Source organism: Ciconia boyciana, chromosome 23 (assembly GCF_034638445.1).
Source record: "Ciconia boyciana chromosome 23, ASM3463844v1, whole genome shotgun sequence".
Classification (NCBI taxonomy): Eukaryota; Metazoa; Chordata; class Aves; order Ciconiiformes; family Ciconiidae; genus Ciconia; species Ciconia boyciana.
In genome coordinates this window covers 6,529,781-6,552,156 of record NC_132956.1, presented here as the reverse complement: position 1 = coordinate 6,552,156, position 22,376 = coordinate 6,529,781, and the positions used below count along the sequence as shown (strand labels likewise).

At 57.7% G+C, this 22,376-nt stretch overlaps 1 protein-coding gene across 2 annotated transcripts in view; it reads left to right on the top strand.

Moving 5' to 3' along the window:
• The window catches only part of PPFIA4 (PTPRF interacting protein alpha 4), a 60,571-nt gene that overhangs the window by 30,010 nt on the left and 8,185 nt on the right, over positions 1-22,376 (top strand). The window contains exons 3-23 of one of the 2 annotated variants that reach the window (XM_072844826.1): positions 6,082-6,183; positions 6,310-6,474; positions 7,091-7,165; positions 8,300-8,395; positions 8,837-9,058; positions 9,496-9,642; positions 9,758-9,896; positions 10,521-10,600; positions 11,551-11,682; positions 13,183-13,245; positions 14,610-14,701; positions 16,925-17,066; positions 17,309-17,514; positions 17,976-18,216; positions 18,451-18,486; positions 19,075-19,208; positions 19,376-19,539; positions 20,157-20,250; positions 20,493-20,574; positions 20,990-21,190; positions 22,172-22,234. In XM_072844826.1, the coding sequence (XP_072700927.1) occupies positions 6,082-6,183; positions 6,310-6,474; positions 7,091-7,165; positions 8,300-8,395; positions 8,837-9,058; positions 9,496-9,642; positions 9,758-9,896; positions 10,521-10,600; positions 11,551-11,682; positions 13,183-13,245; positions 14,610-14,701; positions 16,925-17,066; positions 17,309-17,514; positions 17,976-18,216; positions 18,451-18,486; positions 19,075-19,208; positions 19,376-19,539; positions 20,157-20,250; positions 20,493-20,574; positions 20,990-21,190; positions 22,172-22,234 (2,676 nt within the window). The remainder of the gene's footprint in view (positions 1-6,081; positions 6,184-6,309; positions 6,475-7,090; positions 7,166-8,299; positions 8,396-8,836; positions 9,059-9,495; positions 9,643-9,757; positions 9,897-10,520; positions 10,601-11,550; positions 11,683-13,182; positions 13,246-14,609; positions 14,702-16,924; positions 17,067-17,308; positions 17,515-17,975; positions 18,217-18,450; positions 18,487-19,074; positions 19,209-19,375; positions 19,540-20,156; positions 20,251-20,492; positions 20,575-20,989; positions 21,191-22,171; positions 22,235-22,376) is intronic. The other variant, XM_072844827.1, reaches the window with a different exon arrangement.

Sequence of the window (22,376 nt, the reverse complement as noted above, 5' to 3'; positions counted from 1 at the left end):
CTCCGCGCCCGGGCACGGTGGCCCCCAGTGCCTGCTGTGCTGCTCGCCCTCGGGGCTGCACCGGCTGCCCTTGTGGAAGATGAGGGCTCAGCATGAACGTGGGGAGCAAACCCAAAGGCGCTCACCTGCCCAATGGGATTAATCCCAGCATGTGCATGTACCAGGTAAGCGGGATGCGGCGGGTCTCTTCCCCGGGGTGCCGCGTGGGGGCTTTCCACGGGCCTGTCCCATCCTCTTCCTCCTTCTCTGTGAGCCCTTTTGCCCAGGAGCTTATTGCAATATGTCAGACTCCATTGGGATGGGATTCAAGCTGGATTGCTTGAAGAAGCCCTTTTTTTGGGGCAGGGTTGGGCACCCAGCCTCATTGGTGTCCACCCACGAGGCTGACAGCCCTTCCCCAGTGTCACCGAAGAGCCAAGCCCTGGCTGTGTGGAGGACGTGCTGCCTCGGGAGGACCGGGTGGATGGTGGCTGGGGATGTGGCACTGCGTCCTTTCAGGGCACAACAGCAGCTGGATGCTGCTGTCAGCGTGGGATCCAGAGTGCCGGCAGAGCCACCGAGGGGGCAGGCAGGGAATGTATGTGTCTGGGGCAAACCCCTGCGTGGGGCAGGCAGGGATGCTCCAGGGGTGCTCCTGCCTGTAGCTCCCATTCCCGCTTGCTCATGTGGGGCTTGGCTGCCACGTGGCCAAGCCGTCCTCCCCCTAATCCATGGGGGCATCCCTCAGCCCCCAAAAGGCAGAACTCCAGGGCAATTTCCCAAGGAAACTAAGCTGCCTTAATGCTTCTTACATGATTTATTTATTCATGTGGGAGTGCTGAACGCAACTTAATCGGGCTGAAAGCTCTCGGTTCCAATCCCTCTGCCCTCCCTGCTTGCGCAAGGGGCTTGTGGCCGAGGACCAAGCCCTGGCCAGGGTCTGGGTGCTCTCAGCAGCCCCCCGGGGCCCTGGCATGGCTGCCAGCTCCCTCCTGCCTGGCCGCTCAGCTCAGCTCCCCCTCTGCTCTCCTGGGTGCAGGTGCCACCCGGGGATGCGACATGCAGGGCTCCAGCTGTATCCAGATGTGTTCCTGGTGTGGGATCCTGCGTGGGATGGCACTTCTCCCTGCCCTGCCAGGGCTTGGGGGTTTGCAGGAGTCCATGTCCCCAGCTATGTCAGGGGGAGAACAGGCTCCCAAATTTATCAGGTGCTGCTGTGCTGAGGGCTACACGTGGTCACAGAAACCTCCCGCAGTTCTTCCTTCCAGGCCCCGCTCTGCTGTGCCTTTGCTGCCTCTTGCAGCTGCCTGGGGAGCCGAGAGCTGGGTTTTTTAGGGTGGGCAGATCCCCTAAGACTCCCCGAGCTCCCTGGAGGTCCCCCAGGAGCTGGGGAGGGTCCTGGCATCAAACGATCACCCCAAATTCCTCCCATTTAACTTAAAAATATATCCAGAGTTAACACTTGCAAAAAGCAGCATGAAAATAGGAACACCAGCAGCTCCAAGCCAGGGGTAAAACACCCACTGGGTGAGACCTTTAAAGCATCTCAAGATTTTGGGGAAAGGTGGAGGGATCTGGTGGTTCAGCATTGAACCCTTGGAGCTGGCCACCCTCCCACAAGACCAGGGTGCTGACATGTTGGATTCCTGCTTGCTTGGCTGCATGATGCTCCTCCCTGAGCAATCCTGGGTGGAAATACACATCGTAACCGCGTGTTGAGAGGGGAGGACACCAATTCCCCATGGATGGTCCCTGCAGAGTCACAGTGCTGTGGCCAAGAGGTCCGGGACGTGCCACTGCACTGCTCAGCACTGAGGGTGGGTGATGGTCGAAGCCCTGGGTTTACCCGGCAGGATTTAATCTTTGTAATCCCATGCTACGCACTGTTAGGGTTGTGTTTATCCCCTCGACTGTGACTTAGGGCTTTCTCATAATTCTGCACTGCTCCTGGGACAGCAAGGAGAAACCGAGGTGATGAGTCTGCCAACTCCCAGCGTGGACAGACGGACGGATGGGGCTCCATCCTTCACATGCCGAGTCAGCAGTACTGATTTCCTGGTGCAGGCATCCTTCCCACATCGCCCTCCGTCTCACGCCTGGCCTATCAGGAGCAATCACTCCAATTAGGGGCTTTAAAATGCCATTAATCCCTCAGCTGGAGCCAGTTTGTTCCTGAGGCTCGGGTGCATTGGAGCAGCAGCCGCATTCCTGCAACAAATGGGGGAATTTTGCTCACTGGTGCAATCTCACTGCGTCCCTGTCTGTGCTGCGGACAGCACAGGGAAAGGCAGAAGATGGCTCTGGCCTGAGGACTTTTGCATTTCAGCTTTTTCATGCTACGAGCCTTCTCCCCCTGAGCTTCCGAAACCTCTCCTTGCTTTCCCAGCCATCTCCATGTAGCTGGTTTCTGGCCTCCCTCCAGTTCTTCCCTGTGCTTTCCCCATTGATGCAGCCAAGGGCGAAGACCCCGAACCCCAAACATGCCTGGTGCTGACCGAAGATCTGAGCCCTGAGCCACAACGCCCCGTTTCAATACCTTGTGGGGTGCTCTGGGTCTCCCTCCCTGCTCCAACAGTGAAAATAGCATCTGCCCACCCTGCTCCCTGCTGGCCCGGGGCTTGGGGCTGAGCCCAGCCAGCCACGCTTTGGGTGGTTTGGTTTTAATCCAAATTAGCCACTTCCCAGGCTGCTGGGCTTCCCGCAGGGCTCCCAAGGACTCCCAGGGCTGTGTCTCATCATCCATCCCTTGACTGAAGATCAGGCATGTCTCCTTCACTTTCTAATCCATTTATAGGTGTCCCTGCTTACTTCGAGAGCTTATCAGAGCCAGGGGCAGGCACCTCTGCATCTCCTGCAAGACTCCTGGCCGTGGCAGGAAAATCTGAGGAAAATCACCCGGATCCTCTTTATTGCCACTTCACTGGGACTTAGGGCAGTGGCATACCTGCAGATGGGGGTGAAAGCTGTGCTCCACAGTGTGACGCTGCAGCCGGGAGCTGGGGACAGCTTGTCCTCATGGTCCTCAAACTCGCCTGGTGCCTGTCAGTGGCCCAGAAGCAAGGTGGCAGTGCTAGGGCAGACGTCTGGCACAGCTGGGGCTGGTGGAGGTAGCTACAGGCGGGTGCTGGATTGATTTATTCCTATATTTTTATTCCCAAATCATCAAAATCAGGCTTGCAAGTGCCCCCAGCCCAGTGTACTCGGCTAACCCCTACTGCTGTCCCGTCTCGCTGCAGGGGTGTTGCTATTTTTGGTGGTAAATGCTCCTTTTTGCAGCCTTTCCCCAAGGAATGACAGTTATCGTGGTCTCTTTTATTTGCCATGGAATGCTGCAGGCCTGGCAGCCTCGCTGGGGTGCACAGCCCAGGATCTGGCCAGCCATTCCTGGCGGGGTGGAGGGCTCGGAGAGGAGCACCCCGATGGGATGGTGTTGGGCGGGAGCTTTGTGCTGTGCCCGGGAGTGGAGCCGGCACCACGCTTTGACCCGCTGACCCGTGGATTGCATCGCGCTGGCCGGGGTGGGGGCTGTCTGTCTCTCTGCAGCGGATTTTCTCTCTCTTTTAATCTCCTTGCCTTTCGGGATGAAAGCCTGATTGTGGGCACAATCTGTACAGCTTGGCCAGCCTGGGCGGGCTGTGCAGGCAACACGGGGTGAGGAGGGCTGAGCGCTGGCGATCATCATCCCCAGCACGGCATCCCTCTTCCCTTGCTGCCTCTGATGCCTCATCCCGTCCATCCCACGCTGCACATAGCCCTGTTCACCCCAGTGGGGAGAGCATCCACCTCCGCAGCCCCAGCTTCCCCTGCCAGCCATGGGGCAGAGCAAGAGGTCTCCTCCCTTTGCAGATCTGGGGGCTTTGGATCCAGAGGATCCATGCCCTGGTGCTGGGAGAGAGTCCACAGCCAATGTGTCACCCGCTGTTATAGCTTGGGCTGCTGAAGGACGTTCCTGGGGCCATCAAGGCTGCAAGGATGCTTTTGCTGAGCTCCTTAAGCCTTGCTGCCTGTCTCCTGGCATATGAGGGATGGGGGGAGTGACGTATCCCTAAATCTGAAGCAGCCAGCGGTGCACAGGAACCTAATCTGGCACCTCTCGCTGCCGCTCTGACAGGCTTTCCGCTCACCGGCATTCCCAGCCCCGGTATAATCTGTGGGGATGCTTGCGAGCTGCTCGCTCCTGCATGCAGCGCTTGCATAACCCCGCGGTGCGCACGCACATGCATGTGCTGCCGGGCTGTGCCGAGCCGTAATCCCCGCTGGCTGCGAGAGCACGGCTCTGGGAAAGGCTTGGCCAGCACAGTGATCTCCCGGGGAAGCCGCTTTGCAGTGGGGCTCACTGCACTTTGGGGGGCTGTGGGATGGTCCGAGAGCAAGCGTGGGATGGTGCCTGGGCATGGCAGGGGTGGTGATGGAAATCTGGGGGGCTGTGACCAATTTTGGGGGCAACTGATAGGGACAAGGATGACCCCAGAGCTGGAGTGGTCCCTGGGGAAGCAATAGGGCAGGAGTGGGGCTGGAAAGGAGCCGGGGGACTCAGGCCCTGGGGTGATGCTGGGGCGAGGATGTTGGGTGGCAGCAGCCCTGAGGCATGGTGATGGGCAGAAAAGCAGCTATTTATAGGGACGATGACTGACTTTGCTGCCATCGCTCTTTCTCTTCCTCCACATTGTGGCATGCTCGGGTCCTGTCCTGCTGTGGGGTCTCAGCATCACCAGTGACAGCACCGTCCCCACCAACCCCAGGCTAAAATCCACACCAGTGCGAGGAGTCGGGGGTGGGAAGGGAGAGGGAAAATCTAGCTGGGACAGAGATTAAAAAGCTTTTGATTTCTTGGAGGGACGTCAGCTGTTGCAAGAGGTGTCACTTTGAGCTGAGCAGAGCATTTGATTCAACCTAAACCTCAACGTTTTGCTTCAGTTTGAAGGGTTTATATTTGTTTAACTTGAAAATTAAAGTGAAAGAGAATTTCATGCTGTAAAACTGCTCTCAGCCCTTGCTTGAAATTTGGTTTGTTAATGCTCAATCAAATCCTTCTCAGCTTCTTCTGAAACCTTTTTCCTTTTTAAGTTCTTCTCAACAACACTGTGAAACTGGTGTAAATTCATGAAGTGTTTCCACATTTGCATTTTTCACCCCAAAAAATCCCAGATGCAAAATGTTGCTTAGTTCTGGCACCACTTGGCGACTGAAAGAGCAACTGGGAGCAATGGGAGAGTCCTTCTGGGCTAACCCACGTGCTTGATTTTCATTTTTTAAGGGAAAATGAACTCTCCTCCTTCCTAGGAACTTCGCAGCGGGTTTCCTTTCCCCTCCAACACAGTCACACGTGTGATTGCTCTTGTTCTGAGGAGCCCATCATATCCCAAAGGATGTGCTAGCTTTGCAGCTCTGCCTTGGCATCGCTCTGTGCATGGCTCTTCCTTGCTGGCTGTCACCTCCCTGGAGGGAGCGGTGACTGGAGCAAGGACTGGTGGCACCTGCCACATCTCCTGCTGTGCCCCATCTCTCTCAGCTGGGGTTCGGGGCTGCGGGGTGCCCTATAAGAAGCTTGATGGGGCCCCACATGCTGGACTGGGGCAGATCTCTTTCCTGTGGAAGGAGAGTTTGGATGATGCCAGGTCCTGAGGCCGTGGCAGAGGCTGGCTTGGGGCCAGAGGACCCATCCTGGCCAGATGTGGCTTTGCCGTGAGTTTTAGCCAGATGGGATGCTCCAAGGTGGGTGCTCTGCTGGGTTGCATCAAGGGGGCAGTGGGGATGGGAGCATGCTGGTGGCCTTGACTGGGATGTTTTAAATGCCATTGAGTGCCTCTGGAGCTGTAGAGCAGTTACTTGTGCCACTGGACATCAAACCAAAGAGATAAATATTGGGATGCTGCATTCTCCCTTGTCCAAAGCACTTAGGGAAGCCAGGAATAGATCACCTCCCAGCCTGGCTGTGCTTCTCCACCAACTTCTCAATGTTCCCCTTGGTGTCCCCGTCTCTCATTGGTTGGGTTTGGATGGGAAATGCTCTGTGCTGGAGGTCCCAGCAGTGGGGCCAGGACGCTGGACACTGGCTCCATCCCGCACTCCCTGCTCACAGCCGTGCCCTGATTTCTGCAGGAGTTTGCAACGCTGACGCGGGAGCTCAGTGCGTGCCGGGAGCAGCTCCTGGAGAGGGAAGAGGAGATCTCGGAGCTGAAAGCCGAGCGCAATAACACCCGGGTAAGCATATAAAACCTGCTGTCTGGCTTTCAGTCCTCAGAAACGTGGGACACCGCAGGCTGCTGGGACGATATCGGCATTGCCAGCCCCCGGGGTGGTGAGAGCCTCATGCTTGCCCTCTTGCAGCTCTTGCTGGAGCACCTGGAGTGCCTGGTGTCGAGGCATGAGCGGTCCCTGAGGATGACCGTGGTCAAGCGTCAGGCCCAGTCGCCGTCCGGGGTTTCCAGTGAGGTCGAGGTGCTCAAGGCGCTCAAGTCACTCTTTGAGCATCACAAGGCGCTAGATGAAAAGGTGAGACAGGCTGCTGGGACCTCTCCCAGCTTGCTCCATGAGCAGCCCCTGCTCAGAGCTGACCTTCTCCCAACCCTCCTCCTCCCTCCTGCTGGATGCCATTTTTTGTTGTTAAGCTGGGTGGTGCCATGGGGTCCCTCACGAGGAAGGTCTTGGATATCCAAAAGCTGCAGCACTCTTGTTTCAGGAGCTGGTGGGGCCGTTGAGTGGATGCTGTGGGTTTGAGGCTGTTGGGGATGGGGAACTTGCTTCCCTGGGTCACTCACATGGTGGTGGTGAGCGCTGGCATTTGGCACCTGGTTTGGTCTTTGCGTTACAACTCTTATTGTTCCTCCTGATTCATTTGCCTCAAGCATCTCTTTGCTCTGCTAAAAGATGTCTTCAAGCTGTCCTGGCCGTAGGTCTGCAAAAGTCAGCTTGGCCCGGGCTGTTCCTCTCCAACATGTTTTCGCTCTCCCAGGCAATGGGCTGGAGCATCCGTGAGCCTGTGCCCTGGATGTGAATCCACCTGAGCCTGGCTGTCAGCCAGACAAAAGGGGCTGGGAGCTTGCCTAGATCCTGGGCACCCTCATCATGGATAAGTAATGGCCTTTCCCATTATCGTACATGACCGCAGGTCAGGGAACGCTTGCGAGCAGCCCTAGAGCGAGTGGCAACCTTGGAGGAGCAGCTCGTGGATGCCCATCGGCAGGTAAGAGGTATTTGGGCAGCCTACCCTGGGCCCTTGCTGGGGCACCCGCTGGGCTGGGACTGCTCCGTGTTACATTTGTGAATTCCTGTTGAATTTGCTGAAATACCACCCTCAAATGATCGTGCAGATGAGAGAAATGGTGTTTGGGCATTTTTAATACAAGGCTTTTATTCTAAAATTGCTATTTACATGGAGGATTGTCTGTATTTAAGGAAGCCTTGTAAATATTCTGAAAAATTTGTCTCGCGGGCAAAGTTTCCTTAGTTGTTTTGCTGTTTGGTGTTCATTTCACTGACAAAAGCAACCTGAACTTAAATCATTTCAGGGGGCTGAGAGTGACTTGGGATTTTCCCTGCCTCAGCAGAGGCCCAAACCTCGCTGCTCTGACCACCTCGTCTTGCATCCCTCATCTCCTTCCTTGCTCGGGCCCTGGCATGGGGACTTTGCTGTCCCCAACATCTAGCCCTTTTCATCTTGGAGAGATATTAATCCTGTTTTCCTTCCTGAAGTTTGTGCCTAGCCACCACTGCCAAAAGGAAAGAGCCATCCTTATAGCCTCTGCCTGGCCAAATTTTGCTCCTATTTCTAGTTCCCGGGATGTCTCACGGTACTTCCCCAGGCTCAGTGGGGAGGCAGTGCCTGGCTTTCGGTCACCTTGCAGGGACCTTTCCCCATCCTCCCCCAGCAGAGCAGGGTGCGATGTCGGTGTTTATCCCCTGCTCCTGCTGGCTATGTCTGCACTGGGTTTGGAGTCTGTCTGGCTGCAAACTAGTGAAATGAGTTGGGGGGGAGTCCTGGGATGCAGGTCTCAGGTCCCCAAGACCTCACCTGGAAAACCTTACTGCTGGGGCTCAGGCTCTTTGCGTGCCTGTAGCAAGCACCGCTGTGTCCATGCAAGACATGGCTTCATCCTCCATCAGTGCTGAGCTTCCACAGCATCTCTGCCTTCCCCTCTCTTCTTCACCCTATCCCTCCAGTTCCCCCCCAGCCTCACGCACTAGCTGAATATGACGGTGGAGGAAGCCAGCGGGAAGCCAGTTGCAGACCCGGGTGCACCAGGGGTGGCCTTACCCGTGGCCAGACCAGCTGGTCTCATCTGCTTTCTCTCATTAATTAAACCCTGTTGTCATGCAGGTGGCAGCTCTGCAGCAAGGCACTGTGCGGGAGGCCCCAGTGGGTGAGCGGGATGAGAGGGAGCCCAAGGAGCCAGCGCAGAAGCTTCCCTGGAAGGTGAGACCCCAGAAACCCCTGCTCTGACCGTGCTCACTGAGGCCATCGTTTCTCCAAGCCCCTTGTCACTGGCTCCAGGGTGCTGAAAACTTTTTTCCCTCCCCCCTGGGTCCAGCCCCCTGGGAAATGCCCTTTCCGGTGGATACAGGCCATTTCTGAGCAGAGGGGAATTTGTGCTCCTGCTGAGATGCTCCCAGGGGCTCTGCTTCCCAGAGATGCTCTGGGAAGCCCTCAGCCATCCCTGTTCCATCAGGCCTGTGAGAAGCCACATCCCTGGCTAGCGGCGACTGTTGACAGGGGGTCCCAGAGCCCCATGTCTCCACTCTCCACCACCTCGCTGGGTCCCTGCAGGGCCATGTTCCCCCATTGCGTAGCCGCAGGCAATGCCAGCCCGTGCTTTGGGGCAGCCCGGCATCCGCCTCCCTCTCTGCTGCCTTGCAGCGGCTCTCCAACGGCTCCGTCCACCCGGACGACGAGGCAGGGCGGGTGGTGGAGCTGCAGGAGCTCCTGGAGAAGCAGAATTTCGAAGTGGTCCAGGCCAAGGAGCGCATCTCTGCGTTGGCTGCCAGCGTCGCTGAGCTGGAGGAGGATCTGGGCACCGCCAGGAAGGATCTGATCAAATCGGAGGAGATGAGCAGCAAGTACCAGAGGGACCTCCGAGAGGTTAGACACTGCCCTCTCACACTGCCAAGCCTGTTGCAGTTGCAGAGACATTCACAGCAGCTTCCACATGCTCTGGGCTGGGAAGGGGTTGTCATCCCTGTTGTATGCAGGGTAAAGGCCAGTCTTCCCCAAAAGAGGCCACTGCCTTTGGGAGATTGTCCCCACGTCCATCAGCAGGACTTCCCTGAGGTTATAAGCAGACACCAAGATACCCAGGTGTGCTGCAGACCTGGGCCAGTGAGTTGTGTCTGTGTTAGAAGGTTTTTCTGTGATTGCCTGACTCTCCCCACCTTGCTGTCCCTCATTCCTCTGCAGAGCAGGGTTTTCACTGCATGCTTGGACTCGGGGGCGTCCCAGGCTCATAGGAGCTGGGTGGCCCAGTTGTTCCCAAATTGGTGGTCACAGATCAGGATGTGACAGCCCTATTGCTTCCCCAGGCCCTGGCTCAGAAAGAGGACATGGAGGAGAGGATCACCACACTGGAGAAACGCTACCTGGCAGCCCAGCGAGAAGCCACCTCCATCCATGACCTCAACGACAAGCTGGAAAGCGAGTTGGCCAACAAGGAGTCCCTGCACCGCCAGGTACCAAAGCTTGGACCCAAAGGCTCCCACTGCCCTGGGGACTTGGGAGGGAGAAGCAGGTGCTGGGAATGGGACAAGCCTCGGTGCCAGGCGCCCATCCTGCTCTGTCCCGCAGTGCGAGGAGAAAGCCCGGCACCTGCAGGAGCTGCTGGAGCTGGCAGAGCAGAAGCTGCAGCAGACGATGCGGAAGGCGGAGACGCTGCCCGAGGTGGAAGCGGAGCTGGCCCAGCGCATCGCCGCACTCACCAAGGCAAGTGCGCGGGGTGATCGGGGACCAGAGCCAGAACAGAGTGCAGGAACCAGAGGAAGAGACAGGTCTGGCTGCCCCCCTGCAGCAGTGGAGCCCCTGGCAGGCCCAAGGCACCCTGCTCTCATTCTCAGCCTCTGAGCTTTGCTGTCCTCTGCCTCCTCCGTGGCTGCAGGGGCAATGCGTGGTTTTTAAAGCTCCTGATGTGTCCTGACACGTTTGCTCCCTTCCCTCAGCTCCTTTCTCCAAGGCAGAGATGGCCCTGTCAATCTGAGTGGCCTTCAGCTTGTGCTGGGACCACTCTGGGATGAGAAGGAAGAGGAATGACCCAGGCTGGATGTGGGAGGGTGCAGGCCTGGAGGGAGGTGTGGATACGGCCAGCCCTGCCCTTCCCGGGCGCTGGATCGGGTGCCAAGTCGCTCACAGAGCACCTCCATCTCCCATCACCTTGCCAGCAGGGCTGTTTTGGGCTCACAGCACACGGTGAACCGTGGCAGGGGTGCAGGCAGTGGGAGGGAGCGCCGCATCCCAGGGAAGGATGTGGATGCAGGGACAGAGGGACGGATGCAGGAGGGCCTGCATAGTTTTGGGGAGCGGCATCCGAGAGCGCTGCTTTGCTTTTCCCAGGCAGAAGAGAGGCATGGGAGCATCGAGGAGCACCTCCGGCAGCTGGAGAGTCAGCTGGAGGAGAAGAACCAGGAGCTGGCCAGGGTAAGCGCTGCTCAGCCTGGATGGGGAAGTCCTTGTGGGTCCTGATCCAGCCTTGGCTCCCCCTTGCCATGGTGGATGGGTACCTGGGCACACCACAAGGGCTGTCTTGCTGGTGTCTCTGAAGCAGGATGGGGAGAGGAGACTGGTTAACCCTTTCCCATCCAGGATCTCTTAAACTAGAGCCACCCAGGAGCTCACGACACTCTCTGCTGTGATTTCCCCCTCTCCCAGGCATCCAAGTCTTGCTCTTAGCGTGCCACATCCACTCTTCTCCCAGCATCGCCCCCTGGGCCAAGCTGGGACCCCAAATGCAGGGCGGAGGGGGAGGCTCCAGCTGCTCTTGCCCCCAGCCTGGATCAGCAGCAGGGTGAGACCGATGGGCGCTGGGAGCAAAGGGTGTTGCCCCTCAAGAACACAGGGGGGCCGAGCTGATGGGTCATGGGACGCACAATCCCTGCTGTGCTCCTTAGCCACTGGCTCGGCTGTCCACGCAGGAGGTTGTGATGCCCATTTCTCGGGTCACCCAGGTGACATTACAGCGTGTATCCCTGGGGAAGCCCCTGGTTGTTTTGGCCTAGGGCAGAGATTTGGAGAGACCTTTGCAAATCCAGAGGATCGTCCCCCATTGGGGTCTGGAATGTGCCCCCAGTGTGGCTGTCCCTGGCAGATAAACAGGTCAAACTTCCTTGAGGGTCAGGCAGGCAGGATCCCTTTGGATCCTGTCCTCTCTCCTCTTCATCCCTGGCTGGGAAATGGCAGAGACCAGCAGAGCTCCAGTGGAGAGTCCAATCTGTGCTGTAAGGGGTGAATTTGTCCCCAAAAGCCGGGCCTGGTAGATCAGCTCTGACACTACCAGCAGGCATGGGATGGCAGGAGGGCACTGAGCCGCTCGTGGCAGGAGGAGTAGGTCTGCTGGATCTGACGTGACCGGTCGCTGTTTGCCATTGCAGGCCCGCCAGCGGGAGAAGATGAATGAGGAGCACAACAAGCGGCTCTCGGACACCGTGGACCGTCTGCTGAGCGAGTCCAACGAGCGGCTGCAGCTGCACCTCAAGGAGAGGATGGCGGCCTTGGAGGAGAAGGTAGCGGCTGGGGGACAGGGGGTCCTCTGGGGGGCTGGTGGGGGGGTGAGAGGTCCACAGCCCCTCCGGCATGGAGCCTCGGCCAGCCACAGCACAGGCGTTTGGAAGTTCCTGTGCAGGGATGGAGAAATGATCACATGCAGGATGCCAGCCAGGCACTGGGGCTGGTGGGAGCGCAGGGAAGCGTGCTCTGCATCGCACCCTCGCCTCCAGCCGGCCCTCGCCCAGTAAGACCCACTCCCCACTGCCTTTCACCTCCGACAGCAGCAGGATTTGTCCTGCTCCGTTTCCTCACTTCCCTGTGTCTCTTCTGGCACAGCCTTGGCTGTAGCCTGCGTGCGGCTGTCGGAGCAAAACTCTACTGCATTTTGCAGGAGAAAAATGCAGCGTTCATCCTCTCCCACCTGCCCATCGCCTCCACGCGCTGCCTTGAAACCTTCCTGTCCCCCAGGCCCGGACTGATCTGTCTTCTCCAAGCCAGGGCAGAGTCCATGAGCAGCCTCCCAGCTCCCACCCCGCGCCTCCTGGGGAACTGGGCTTTCCTCTGAGGAGCCAGCTGGAGTTGCTGCTGCCCCAGTGTGAATGCAATTAGCTGGGAGAGCAGGTGGCTCAGAGCAAGGATTAACCTCGCAATGCCAATGGGAGGTCAGCCCTTGATAATTCACCTCTGTTTGGGTTCCTGCAGGGACCAGGCTCCCCTTAGCAAGTCAGAGCACAGAGGGGTTGCATCCCCCAGCTGATCCCTCCAGGACCGAGTCTGTCTCCCTGCTGCTCTGTGCCTCCTGTCCCCAGCCGGACCCGGTTGTGCCAGCGTGTCCAGTTGTTCAGCAGATGTCTGAGTGGCTCTGGATAAAAAGCAGGACCCAACACAGGGGCCAAGTCCAAATTCCCACCCCAGCGAGCAAGAGGGACCAGAGCGGTAGCACCTTGCAAAGGGGCATTGTCTACTCCCCAGCCTGCTGCCAGCACTGGCTCACCCAGAGAGTTCCTCCAGGGCTTCTGCGGGCAAAAATGATGCTGTTTGTTTGGCTGCCAGCACCTCCCAAAAAAGAGCACGAGGTCAGGCAGTTGCAAACGCATCTTCTTTTCCCCCTGCCTATTCCCTAGTTTAGATGTAGGGGACATTTTTGCCCTTGATTCAGCTGCTCGAGGAGTTGATCTCCTCTCACACACATTTCCTAAGCTTCATGCCCTGCCCATCAAATCTCTAATCGCTGCTTGCCCTCCATGGCCATGCCCCAGCCCTGGTGTGGGGCAGGAGTTGAGCTACGGCAGTCCTGCTTGAGGAGCAGGAGGTTTGCAGAGAAGACCGATTTGCAGGCAGGTAGGTGAGGAATAGATCAGGGAGTCAGTGCCATCCCTCCTGCCAGGTGTCCATCACACCGTCCACGCGGTGATTCCATGCTGGCCATTCCCAGGAGGCCACACGGCCGTTTTCTAAACGGTCTCTCTTTTTCTTTCCTGTTTTTGTTCCCTTTTCTTTTGTTTCGTTTTTCAAAGAACACATTGTTACAAGAGCTGGAAAATACCCAAAAGCAGATAGAGGAACACCAGCACGACAAGGTAAATGCCGCTGCAGGGAGCCTGCCCTAGTGACTGCGCTTCCTCACTCCTAATCCCCGGCTAGTGGCAGTCGCGCCTCCTAAAATACCCTAGTTTCGGAGGAGCTGGGATCCCAAAGCGCCCAGCAGCAGGAGGCCACAAACTAACCCACGCAGTGGCTGGATGGAAGCTGCCACCCACCTCCCCGAAGACCCCCGGTTCGGTTCCCTAACAGGCACGTTCAGTCCCGTCTCCATATTTCTATCACGCTCATCCATCCCCGACCCCCCGCCGAGGACAGCAGCGAGGCCGGGGTGGCTTTGCCTGCGTGTCTAGAGGAGGGTTTACCCCAGCGCTCCTTGGTGCAGCCTGGCTGCAAGGGACGGTGCTTCTCAGGCAGCCACGTCCCCTTCGCCCCCGAGGCTTTCTCGACCCCCTCACTTGAACTGGGGGGAAGATCTGCTCCGCACCCAGCTTGCAGAAGGCCCCGTAGGTCTTCGCGCCTCCCCTGCTCTCAGATAAAGCATCTAAGTGGAGTCTGCAACATAAGCCCACCTTGGAGACCACCTTGGCCTGTGCTGGAAAGCTGGAGGGTTGCAGCTTTTTGAAGCAACAGGAGCTTTTGGGATGTGCCCCATGTCTCATGCATGGTTGGAGCGATCAGGGGGCTGCTTCTCCCTTGCCCAGGGCCTTGCTCTCCCAGATGCTCCCTGCCCACGGCGAGGATGTGTGGGCACTGCTCACACTTCCCAGCCGTGGCTGCTCAGCTCCAGGCAGAGGCAAAGCTCGGAGACTTGCATGACGCTGCCTGCATGTTGCCCACCCTGGTTCAGCCTGTTTGCCCACAGGACTGGATCCTGCTGTGCCTGGAGGATCCCGTCTCCCCTGCCTCCCTGCCCGCCCGCAGCCTCCTCCTCGCATCTCCCGCAAGACAGCACAGCCACTTAGTGCAGGCACAGGTTCCCGATGAGGATGGGGCTGGCAGCAGGAGGGACAGGGCCGGCATCAAATTTGGGTAGCGGGTCCCTCACTGCCAGCCCTTTCCCAAGGCAAACGCGCACATGCGGTCTGGAGCAAAACCAGAGCATCCTAGTGGGACCGATTTTCCTTCATCTCTCAAACCAGCACCGCTTCAAGCACGCGTGTGTCTGTCTGTCTGGCCTGTGATCACTTCCTCCCTTCACAGCATCGCCCCAGCATCGTCATTCACTGTCACCTGCATGAGCTGTTTCTTTGCCGATGTGTCAAAGGTGCTTTAAACCTGGGATGGGGATTTTTAAAAGGACTATAAACCTGGAAGTAGCTAACGATGTGGATTGCCCCAAACCTGGCTGCTTTTCAGAGCAAAACCAACCCCTGCTTGTCTCTTGTCTCGCCCTGAACAGCGACGGTTGTCCGACGAGATCGACAAACTGAGGCTGGAGGTCGATCAGCTCAAGACCAGAAGTGGGACATTCGTCGAGAGCGTGCACGCAAGGTAAGGGCTGCCTGCCAAAACCCGCCAGCCTGCGTGCACCCCGCTTGCATCCTGCACCCGCAGCTTTGGGGGCATTTTGCTTTTAGGGTCCCAAAATGCTGTAGGCCTCAGGCATTTCTGGTTTCACCAAGCGTCAGTGCAGGGCTGCAGCGTGGTTCATCACAGCAGGGTTGGCTCCGGCTGTGCTGTCCCCACCATGGATTTGTCCTGGGGTGGGACACAGACTCTTGAGAACAGCCCAGCCCAACTGAATGGCCCAAAATTTGCTCTTCTAAGGGCAAAAAACCACTGGGCATCATTTCTTTTTCTGCACAAAGGGCTTAGGGCTTAATTTTCTATGAAAACTGTATGTTCACCAAATGCCTTTCCCCCTGTGGTGTGCTGGGGATGGGCTGGTGGAGAAGGAGGAATCTCTTTGGAGGTGTTGCAGGCAAAGGAGAATGACCCCCCCCATTTTTCCCCCTTCTCTCTACAATGGTCCTCCCACACCCTTTCATTTAAAGTCAGCTGGGAGACGGGGAGGTCCCAGCCCGGAGCACCAGGAGGAGACGTGAGTCCATAGGGTCTCAGCCTCCAGCACTGACCGGGGTACCCAGCACTGCTGCAAGAAACTAGGGGGCTAGAAAAGGAGGGTGCCAGCACGACATGCACCCCACCGTGTTGCCACGGCCACCTGGGAGACCACATCCTCTCCTGAGCACTTTCGACATGGGTTAGAGGCAGCGAGGGATCAATGAGAGCGACCACCAGTGGGGAAAATTCACCTCTCAGGAAGGCTGGAAAAGATGGAAAAGAGCCAGTGTAACCAGCTTCAAATCTGTCAGCAGCTGTGGCAGAGAGAAGGCCTGGAGATCCTGTATCTGTCGTGGAGAGAAGAAATGGGGAGAGCAAGGAAGAGCTTGTGAGGATGAAGGATAGCTGAGTGCCAGCGGAGTGTCTGGAGCATGTCTGGGGCCTCTTTGTATGGGTCTGTAAGAACAGGATGGGCAATTCTTTTTTTTTTTTTTTTTTTAATTTCTTGGAGGAAAATTCAGCAGAAAGCTTGAGTTACAGAGGCCAGAATAATCCCCCAGCTGAAATGTCAGCTTTTGTCTAAGGCGCCTTTATCTGTTTTTAGCTCGGGAGCCGCTTGTCAGCGGCTCCACAGCTTAAATCCCCTTGAAACTTGGGCTGTGCCTTTGTCTGCAAACACCAAGCTGACGCCAAGCCACGCTGCTCATGTTAGCGGTTTTGTCTGGGCTCAGTAGGATGCTGAGGCAGGGAGCCCTGATCTGTATCTGCACTGGAAACCAGACCCACCATGGTGGAAGAACCTTGGTCTGCTCTGGACAACTGCTTTTGTCATCTTAAATCAAAAAAACCTCACGCCTCCTATGGCAATGCATATAGGGAGTAATGGCCCCGTGCTCCGGGAAGGTGCTTTGCTCAGCTCTGTGGCTGGGTCTTCAGGGTGACGAGGAGCACCCAGGCAACGTGGAGATATGCAATGAGTACCATGAGCAGCAAAAAGTGGCCTCGTCCAACAGCAGCTGCTGTGTTGGTCTGCTTGGCATGGGGACCCGCTCCCGAGCACCAGCCCGAGCATGGAGGAGGAGGATGACGAAGTCCCAGCCAGTTTCTGCTGCCAGATCCCAAACAATGCTCATGTCCCCACACCTGGAAGATCTGTTTCAAATGGGACTTTATTCATCAGGGTTTTTTTTCATGAAAATGTTGAAGAAAACATAAAAAGAAGGAGAAAAGCTCCCTGGCTGGCCCCTGTTCTGTACCACAGGGATGGAGAAGACAGGCGCAAGACATGCTGTACATGTTGGGAGGTGCAAGCTGTTCTTGAGAGGGGAGCACAGGAGGGGACTGTTCAGCCCACGGCTTCGCAGCAGACCCACTGCACTGGGTGGTTTTGGCCAGAGCTGGCTGGATGTCCCAGTGGGTACTGCAGCGAAGGGGGAGGCAGCAGCAGGGCAGGACCCAGGGCTGAGCTTCCTACAGCCTGTGAGCACATCTTCAGGGCCGGCGTCGGGTCGGGGGAATGGGGTATCTTTTTCCAGCGCCTGGTTTTGCATCATTTCATGCAGAGCAGGCAAGCATCGCTGGGGTGGGCATCCCAGAGTGGCCTCGTCCTCCTCCTCTGTCTTGAGCTAGCCTGGGCTGTGAGTGGAGCAGCCCGGGGACAGGGGCATCCTTGCACAGAGCAATGTCTGCAACAGGGCTCTTTATCCCCAGGTCCCATATGGGCAGCGCCACAGACCTGCGCTTCCCACTGAGTGCCGTGGTCCATGCCCCTGCCGAGCCCTTTGGGACAGCCCCGGGCCTGCCTCGAGCCCAGAAGGGCCGATTTGCTGCCCGGCGAGAGGAGCCAGCCAAGGTAATCCGTCTTGATGCCAGCACAGGGTCAGGGTTGGGGTTGGGGTCTCCTCCTGCCTTGCACGCTGGTCTCACGTGTCCCCAGTTTGGGGACATGGGGCAATTTCCCTCACCTGGTGCGTGGATGGGGGTAGGAAGGTTTCCCCACTGGAACTGAGTTGAGGTCTGTTGTGTGGAGGCCTCCAGTTTGGCTTTTGGAGACATGGGAGTACCGTGTGGGACCAGTGGACCTTGTTCCCCCAGGACTGGGAGCAGGCCCAGGCAGGCAGCGTCCTGGCCACGGGGCCTCACGCCTTCGACAGTGACCCCGAGATCTCCGATGTGGATGAGGATGACCGCGAGACACTCTTCAGCTCCATGGACGTGCTCTCTCCTGGCGGGCACTCGGATGCCCAGACGTTGGCCATGATGCTTCAGGAGCAGCTGGATGCCATCAATGAGGAGATCAGGTAGCAGCTGCGGCCAAAAACTGCCACTGCCTTGCTCTGAAATGGGTCTGGGGGGACACGAACTGCCGGGTGGTGGGAGGAGACTCTCATGCCCTAAAATTGAGGTCTTGGTCCAGCTTCAGCCAGGGAAATGGCTCCAGGACATCCAGCCACAGGGCTTGATCCTTCCTGCATGTGGCTCCCTGTCCCTCAGCTGCACCAGTGCTGGCTCACAGAAAGGATCATTATTTAAAAAAAAGCCTCCCATGAATATTACAAGAAATTGTGGTGTGTCTCAGCTCTGGATTATGTGGATCCCAGTGGGTCTTGGTGCCATTCCTGGAGATCGGAGGCTTGAGTCAGAGCCCCTGAGGTGCATTTTCCCAGGGTAGGGATATCCCACGGCTGAGAGGTGCGAGATGACTTGGGAGCACCCCAGAAAGGTGGGGAGCCAGCAGCCCTGAGCCCCACTGCTCCCCCAGGATGATCCAAGAGGAGAAGGAGTCCACCGAGCTCCGTGCGGAGGAGCTGGAGACCCGCGTCACGAGCGGCAGCATGGAGGGCCTCAACCTCACCCAACTCTGCAAAAGGGCTTCCATCCCCACCTCGCTGACGGCCCTGTCCCTGGCCAGCTCGTCCCCACCGCTCAGCGGCCGCTCCACCCCCAAGCTCTCCTCCCGCAGTGCCGCTCAGGACCTCGACCGCATGGGGATCATGACGTTGGTGAGGACATGTGCGGGGCAGATAGGGGGGTGGACAGGGTGTGCGTGTGGCTGCCTGGGGTGGGAGCGATGCCCTGGCATCCACACGGGTGTGCGGGAGGGTGATGTGGAACGGGGGTGCCCATGTTTGCTGTCTCCCAGCCTGGCACGCCTGGCCCTGGGGCTGCTCTGCGGGGGGGTTCTCCATTAACTGCCCCCCTTTCTGTGTCTCTCTCGCTTTCCCCCTTGCAATCAGCCCAGCGACTTGAGGAAGCACCGGAGGAAACTGCTAGTGAGTGGCTCCCATCCCGTTGGGTTTTGTCCAAGCCCCTTTTCCAGCCTGCTCCTGGCTTTGTCCACACCAGGTCAGGGTGCAGCAGGCGCGGGATGGAGCTGGGGACCCCAGGGATTCAGCAGGACGATCATGGGGATCCCGTAAGGTGCTTGGAGATGTGACAGCTGGCAGCCTGGGGGGTCTGACAGGACATGGGGAGGTTCAGAAAGCCACTGGGTCCTCAAACATTGTGTGTCCTCTCTGGCGACAGGGTGTCTTTGGGACATTCCCATCTGTGCTCCTCAGAGCCCTCTGCTGAGGGCCAGCAGCTTCTGTCCCCGTACCCTGACATGGACCATGGGGCTGCATCCTCTCTCCTCCCTGTTCCCAGGATCTTGGCCATACGGCCACATCCTCCCCATCTGCTTGGGCATCTCGAGCCATTGCCAGAGCTCTAGTTCAGGCCAATCCTGGAGCGTGGCAAAGCCTCAGGGCCCTGGTGGCTCTTTTGGCCATGCCTCCACGGAGCAAGAGAGAGGCAGGCAGCAGGGCAAGGATGGAGCTGGGCTTTGGCCGCCCAGCCTCATGGCTTCTCTGCTTGTTCAGTCACCTGCAGCTCGGGATGAAAGCCGAGAGGATAAAACCACCATCAAATGCGAGACGTCCCCCCCATCCTCACCCAGGATGTTGCGGCTGGAGAAGCTGGGCCACCCCGCGCTAAGTCAAGAGGATGGAAAGAGGTATGTGGAGCACCCTTTGGATCTCACACCAGTGCCTGCTCCGTTGGTTTGAGGATTTACATGGGGCAAGCGTGGGATTGTGGGACGGGCTGGGGTTTGCCATGGCTTGTGCGCTGCTCGGGAATAACCTAAAGGCTTTGCTGTTCCTCTCCCTCCTCCATCCCCAGCTCGCTGGAGGAGCAGGCCAGCAACCCCAGCAGCAACAGCAGCCAGGACTCCCTGCACAAGGGCTCCAAGAGGAAGGGAATCAAATCCTCCATCGGGCGCTTGTTCGGGAAAAAAGAGAAGGGTCGCTTGATTCAGCTGAGCAGAGAAGGGGCCACGGGGCAGGGTCCGTGAGCAGCCCTATTCCCATCCGTGCCGGGCGGGTGTTCTCTCGGGCCAGGCTCTCTGCATGCCTCCTGGCACTGTCTGGCTTTGGGGTGCTGTTGGGGTGACAGGCAGAGGAGCAGGGACACCCCTGCTGGTTCGGGGATGTTGGGGCCACTGACTCCCTGCAGCTTCAGGGCAGTTGGGTCCTGGTGCTTTCTGCCCTGCGGCCCTTTCTGGCCTGAGCGTGGTAGCACTCCTAATGCTCTGCAAGAGCTGCAGTGAGGATAGTGATACCGTGACCATCACTGTATGTTATCTTTAGTGTCCCCAAATCTGCTTCCCTCCCTGTGGGACCTTCTTGATTTTGCACAGCCCTTTGGTGGGAGCTGCTTTTCCACTCCTAAATTCTTTACTGTTTCCATGTTGACCATCTTGAAATGGGAGGGATGGCAGACAGGGATCCCCTTGGGCTTCCCAGCGATGCAAAGGGGCTGTGGGGGTGGGTTGGAAATGGAGACTATCACCTCCTGTGCTGCGATTGTGCATCCCCAACACCCTGGCATGGGGACTGTGGCAGTGCCCACACTAACCCATGGGACATCACACTGATGTGAGGATGTCTTGCTTGCCCAACAGTGCTGCTGACCGACATGGAGGTGGGCATGCAGGACCCTCTGGGACTTGGCAAGCTGGGTGCTCAGGCCGAGAAGGATCGGCGCCTGCGGAAGAAGTGAGTGAACGTCTTTCCCTGCCCCAACAAGAAAATGTCCTGCCTGATGGCTGAGAAGCTATGGCATGGGACTGGGAATTGCTGGAAAGACTTCTCATCTTCACCCTCTCTTGAGCCCTGTTAGCTCCTTTATTGCTTTGCTGCCAGCTGGTTATTACTGCCCGTGGTCTATTCCCTTTCATGAGCTGCTCCCTTCCCCACAAGCCCCCAGTAAATCACTCTTCTGCTTCTGTTCCCTCCAGGCACGAACTCCTGGAAGAGGCTCGGAGGAAAGGATTGCCCTTTGCTCACTGGGACGGCCCCACCGTTGTCTCCTGGCTGGAGGTGAGGCAGAGCACACCCATGCATCATCCCCATGCACCCCAGGCCAGCTTTGCAGTCGCCACCGGTCTGTAGTGTGCTCCCCTGGCAGCGGTACAGCACCCCGCAGTCCCACCATGCTTGGTCCATGCACAGGGTTGGTGGTTGCAAAACCTGGGGGAGCAGAGGAGATCCCCAGATCCCTCACATGTTCTGTAGAGTTGAAAGGCTCAGTGGATGCTCTTTCCCTGTGCTGTGTCCATCAGATATAGGGATGCTGGACTACCTACAGGCCATCTGTGCAAGGTACAAACAAAAAAGGAGCTCCACATGGGTATCCAGCTTTGATACTTAGCTTCCAACAAGGTGGCCTTGATCCTACCAGAAGAAGTTAGGGTAGGTAAACCAGGCAGTCACTGGGTTTGCCCTGTTTTGGCAGCTCTGGGTGGGGATGCCAGCCTGGTACGTTGCCGCTTGCCGAGCCAACGTGAAGAGCGGAGCCATCATGTCGGCCCTGTCTGACACCGAGATCCAGAGGGAGATCGGCATCAGCAATGCACTGCATCGCCTGAAGCTGCGTCTGGCCATACAGGAGATGGTCTCGCTCACGAGCCCCTCGGCACCACCCACCTCGCGGACAGTAAGTGCTACATGCCATGAACCCACTCTTCCCCAAGACAGACCCTCCATGGGTCAGGATGACACACTTGTTTCCCCCCGATCCCCAGCTCCTTGGGACACAGTGGTCCATCAGTCCCCAGGGAGTCCCAGTGTCACAGGCAAGCGTGGCCGTGGAGGGGGTGATGTTCCCTCATGGACCAGTCAAACCACCAGACACTAGTCCTCAGGCACAAAGATCATTTACGGCCATCCAGTGTGAAGCACTTTCCTGTCATCACCAGCAGATGCTCTCGTCCTCACTCTCAGAGGTTGTCACCAAGAGGCTGACCCTGCCGAGCAGCCTGCAAAGAGCAAAGCTCAGGGACTGTCTTCCCTTGCAAGGATAAAATCCCACCCAAACAGCACATGCGTGATTTACAGGGCGAACTTGGTTATGCACAGCCATTTTCTCAATCATTTCAATACAAGCCTTTTCCTGGGACCGTGTGAAATTCCTGAGGCAAGTCAAAGCAACTGCAGATCCCAGCCTTGCCCTGGATAGGACATGGAACGGATGGAGGGATTGTGTCTTGTGCTGGTCCCCAAAACCCCTGCGGGATTAATGGTGCCCCAGTAATGCCAAGACACATCTGTAGAAATGCAGAAGCAGAAAGCCCCAAGCGTGCTGTGTCCCCTCAGATGGCCGTGGCTGGGGTCACAGCTGTCAGAGACAAGCCTACAGACTCCATGAGCATAACACCAAAGTATAAAGGCAGCCAAAGGGCCAGTGGTCGTTGCTGCGCTCTCCATGGCTGCACAGACAGCCCAGGGTCCTCACGGGCAGCGGTGTGCCACCAGCCCAAGCTGTAAGGACACTGCGAGATCTCCCCAGTACAGCTCCAAGTGCAAGGGTGTCCTTATCCTCCATCAGCCCGAGCCAGGCTTGTTTCCAGCATGGTTGTGAACCAAGGCCACGTCTCCATGGTGGTTTACCCTGACCAGTCTGCTCTTTTCCCTGCAGTCCTCTGGAAACGTCTGGGTCACCCACGAGGAAATGGAGAACATGGCAACTTCCACCAAGACGGTGAGGCTGGCTGGCCCCACTGCTGCCGCACAGCGTATCAGTTACCGAGCTGAGCTCCAGGCGTGCATTAACGTGCTAAACACTGGGAGGGAAGGGGATCTTTGCTGCGTCTCATGTGTCAGCTCTTGGCCAGCACCATGCA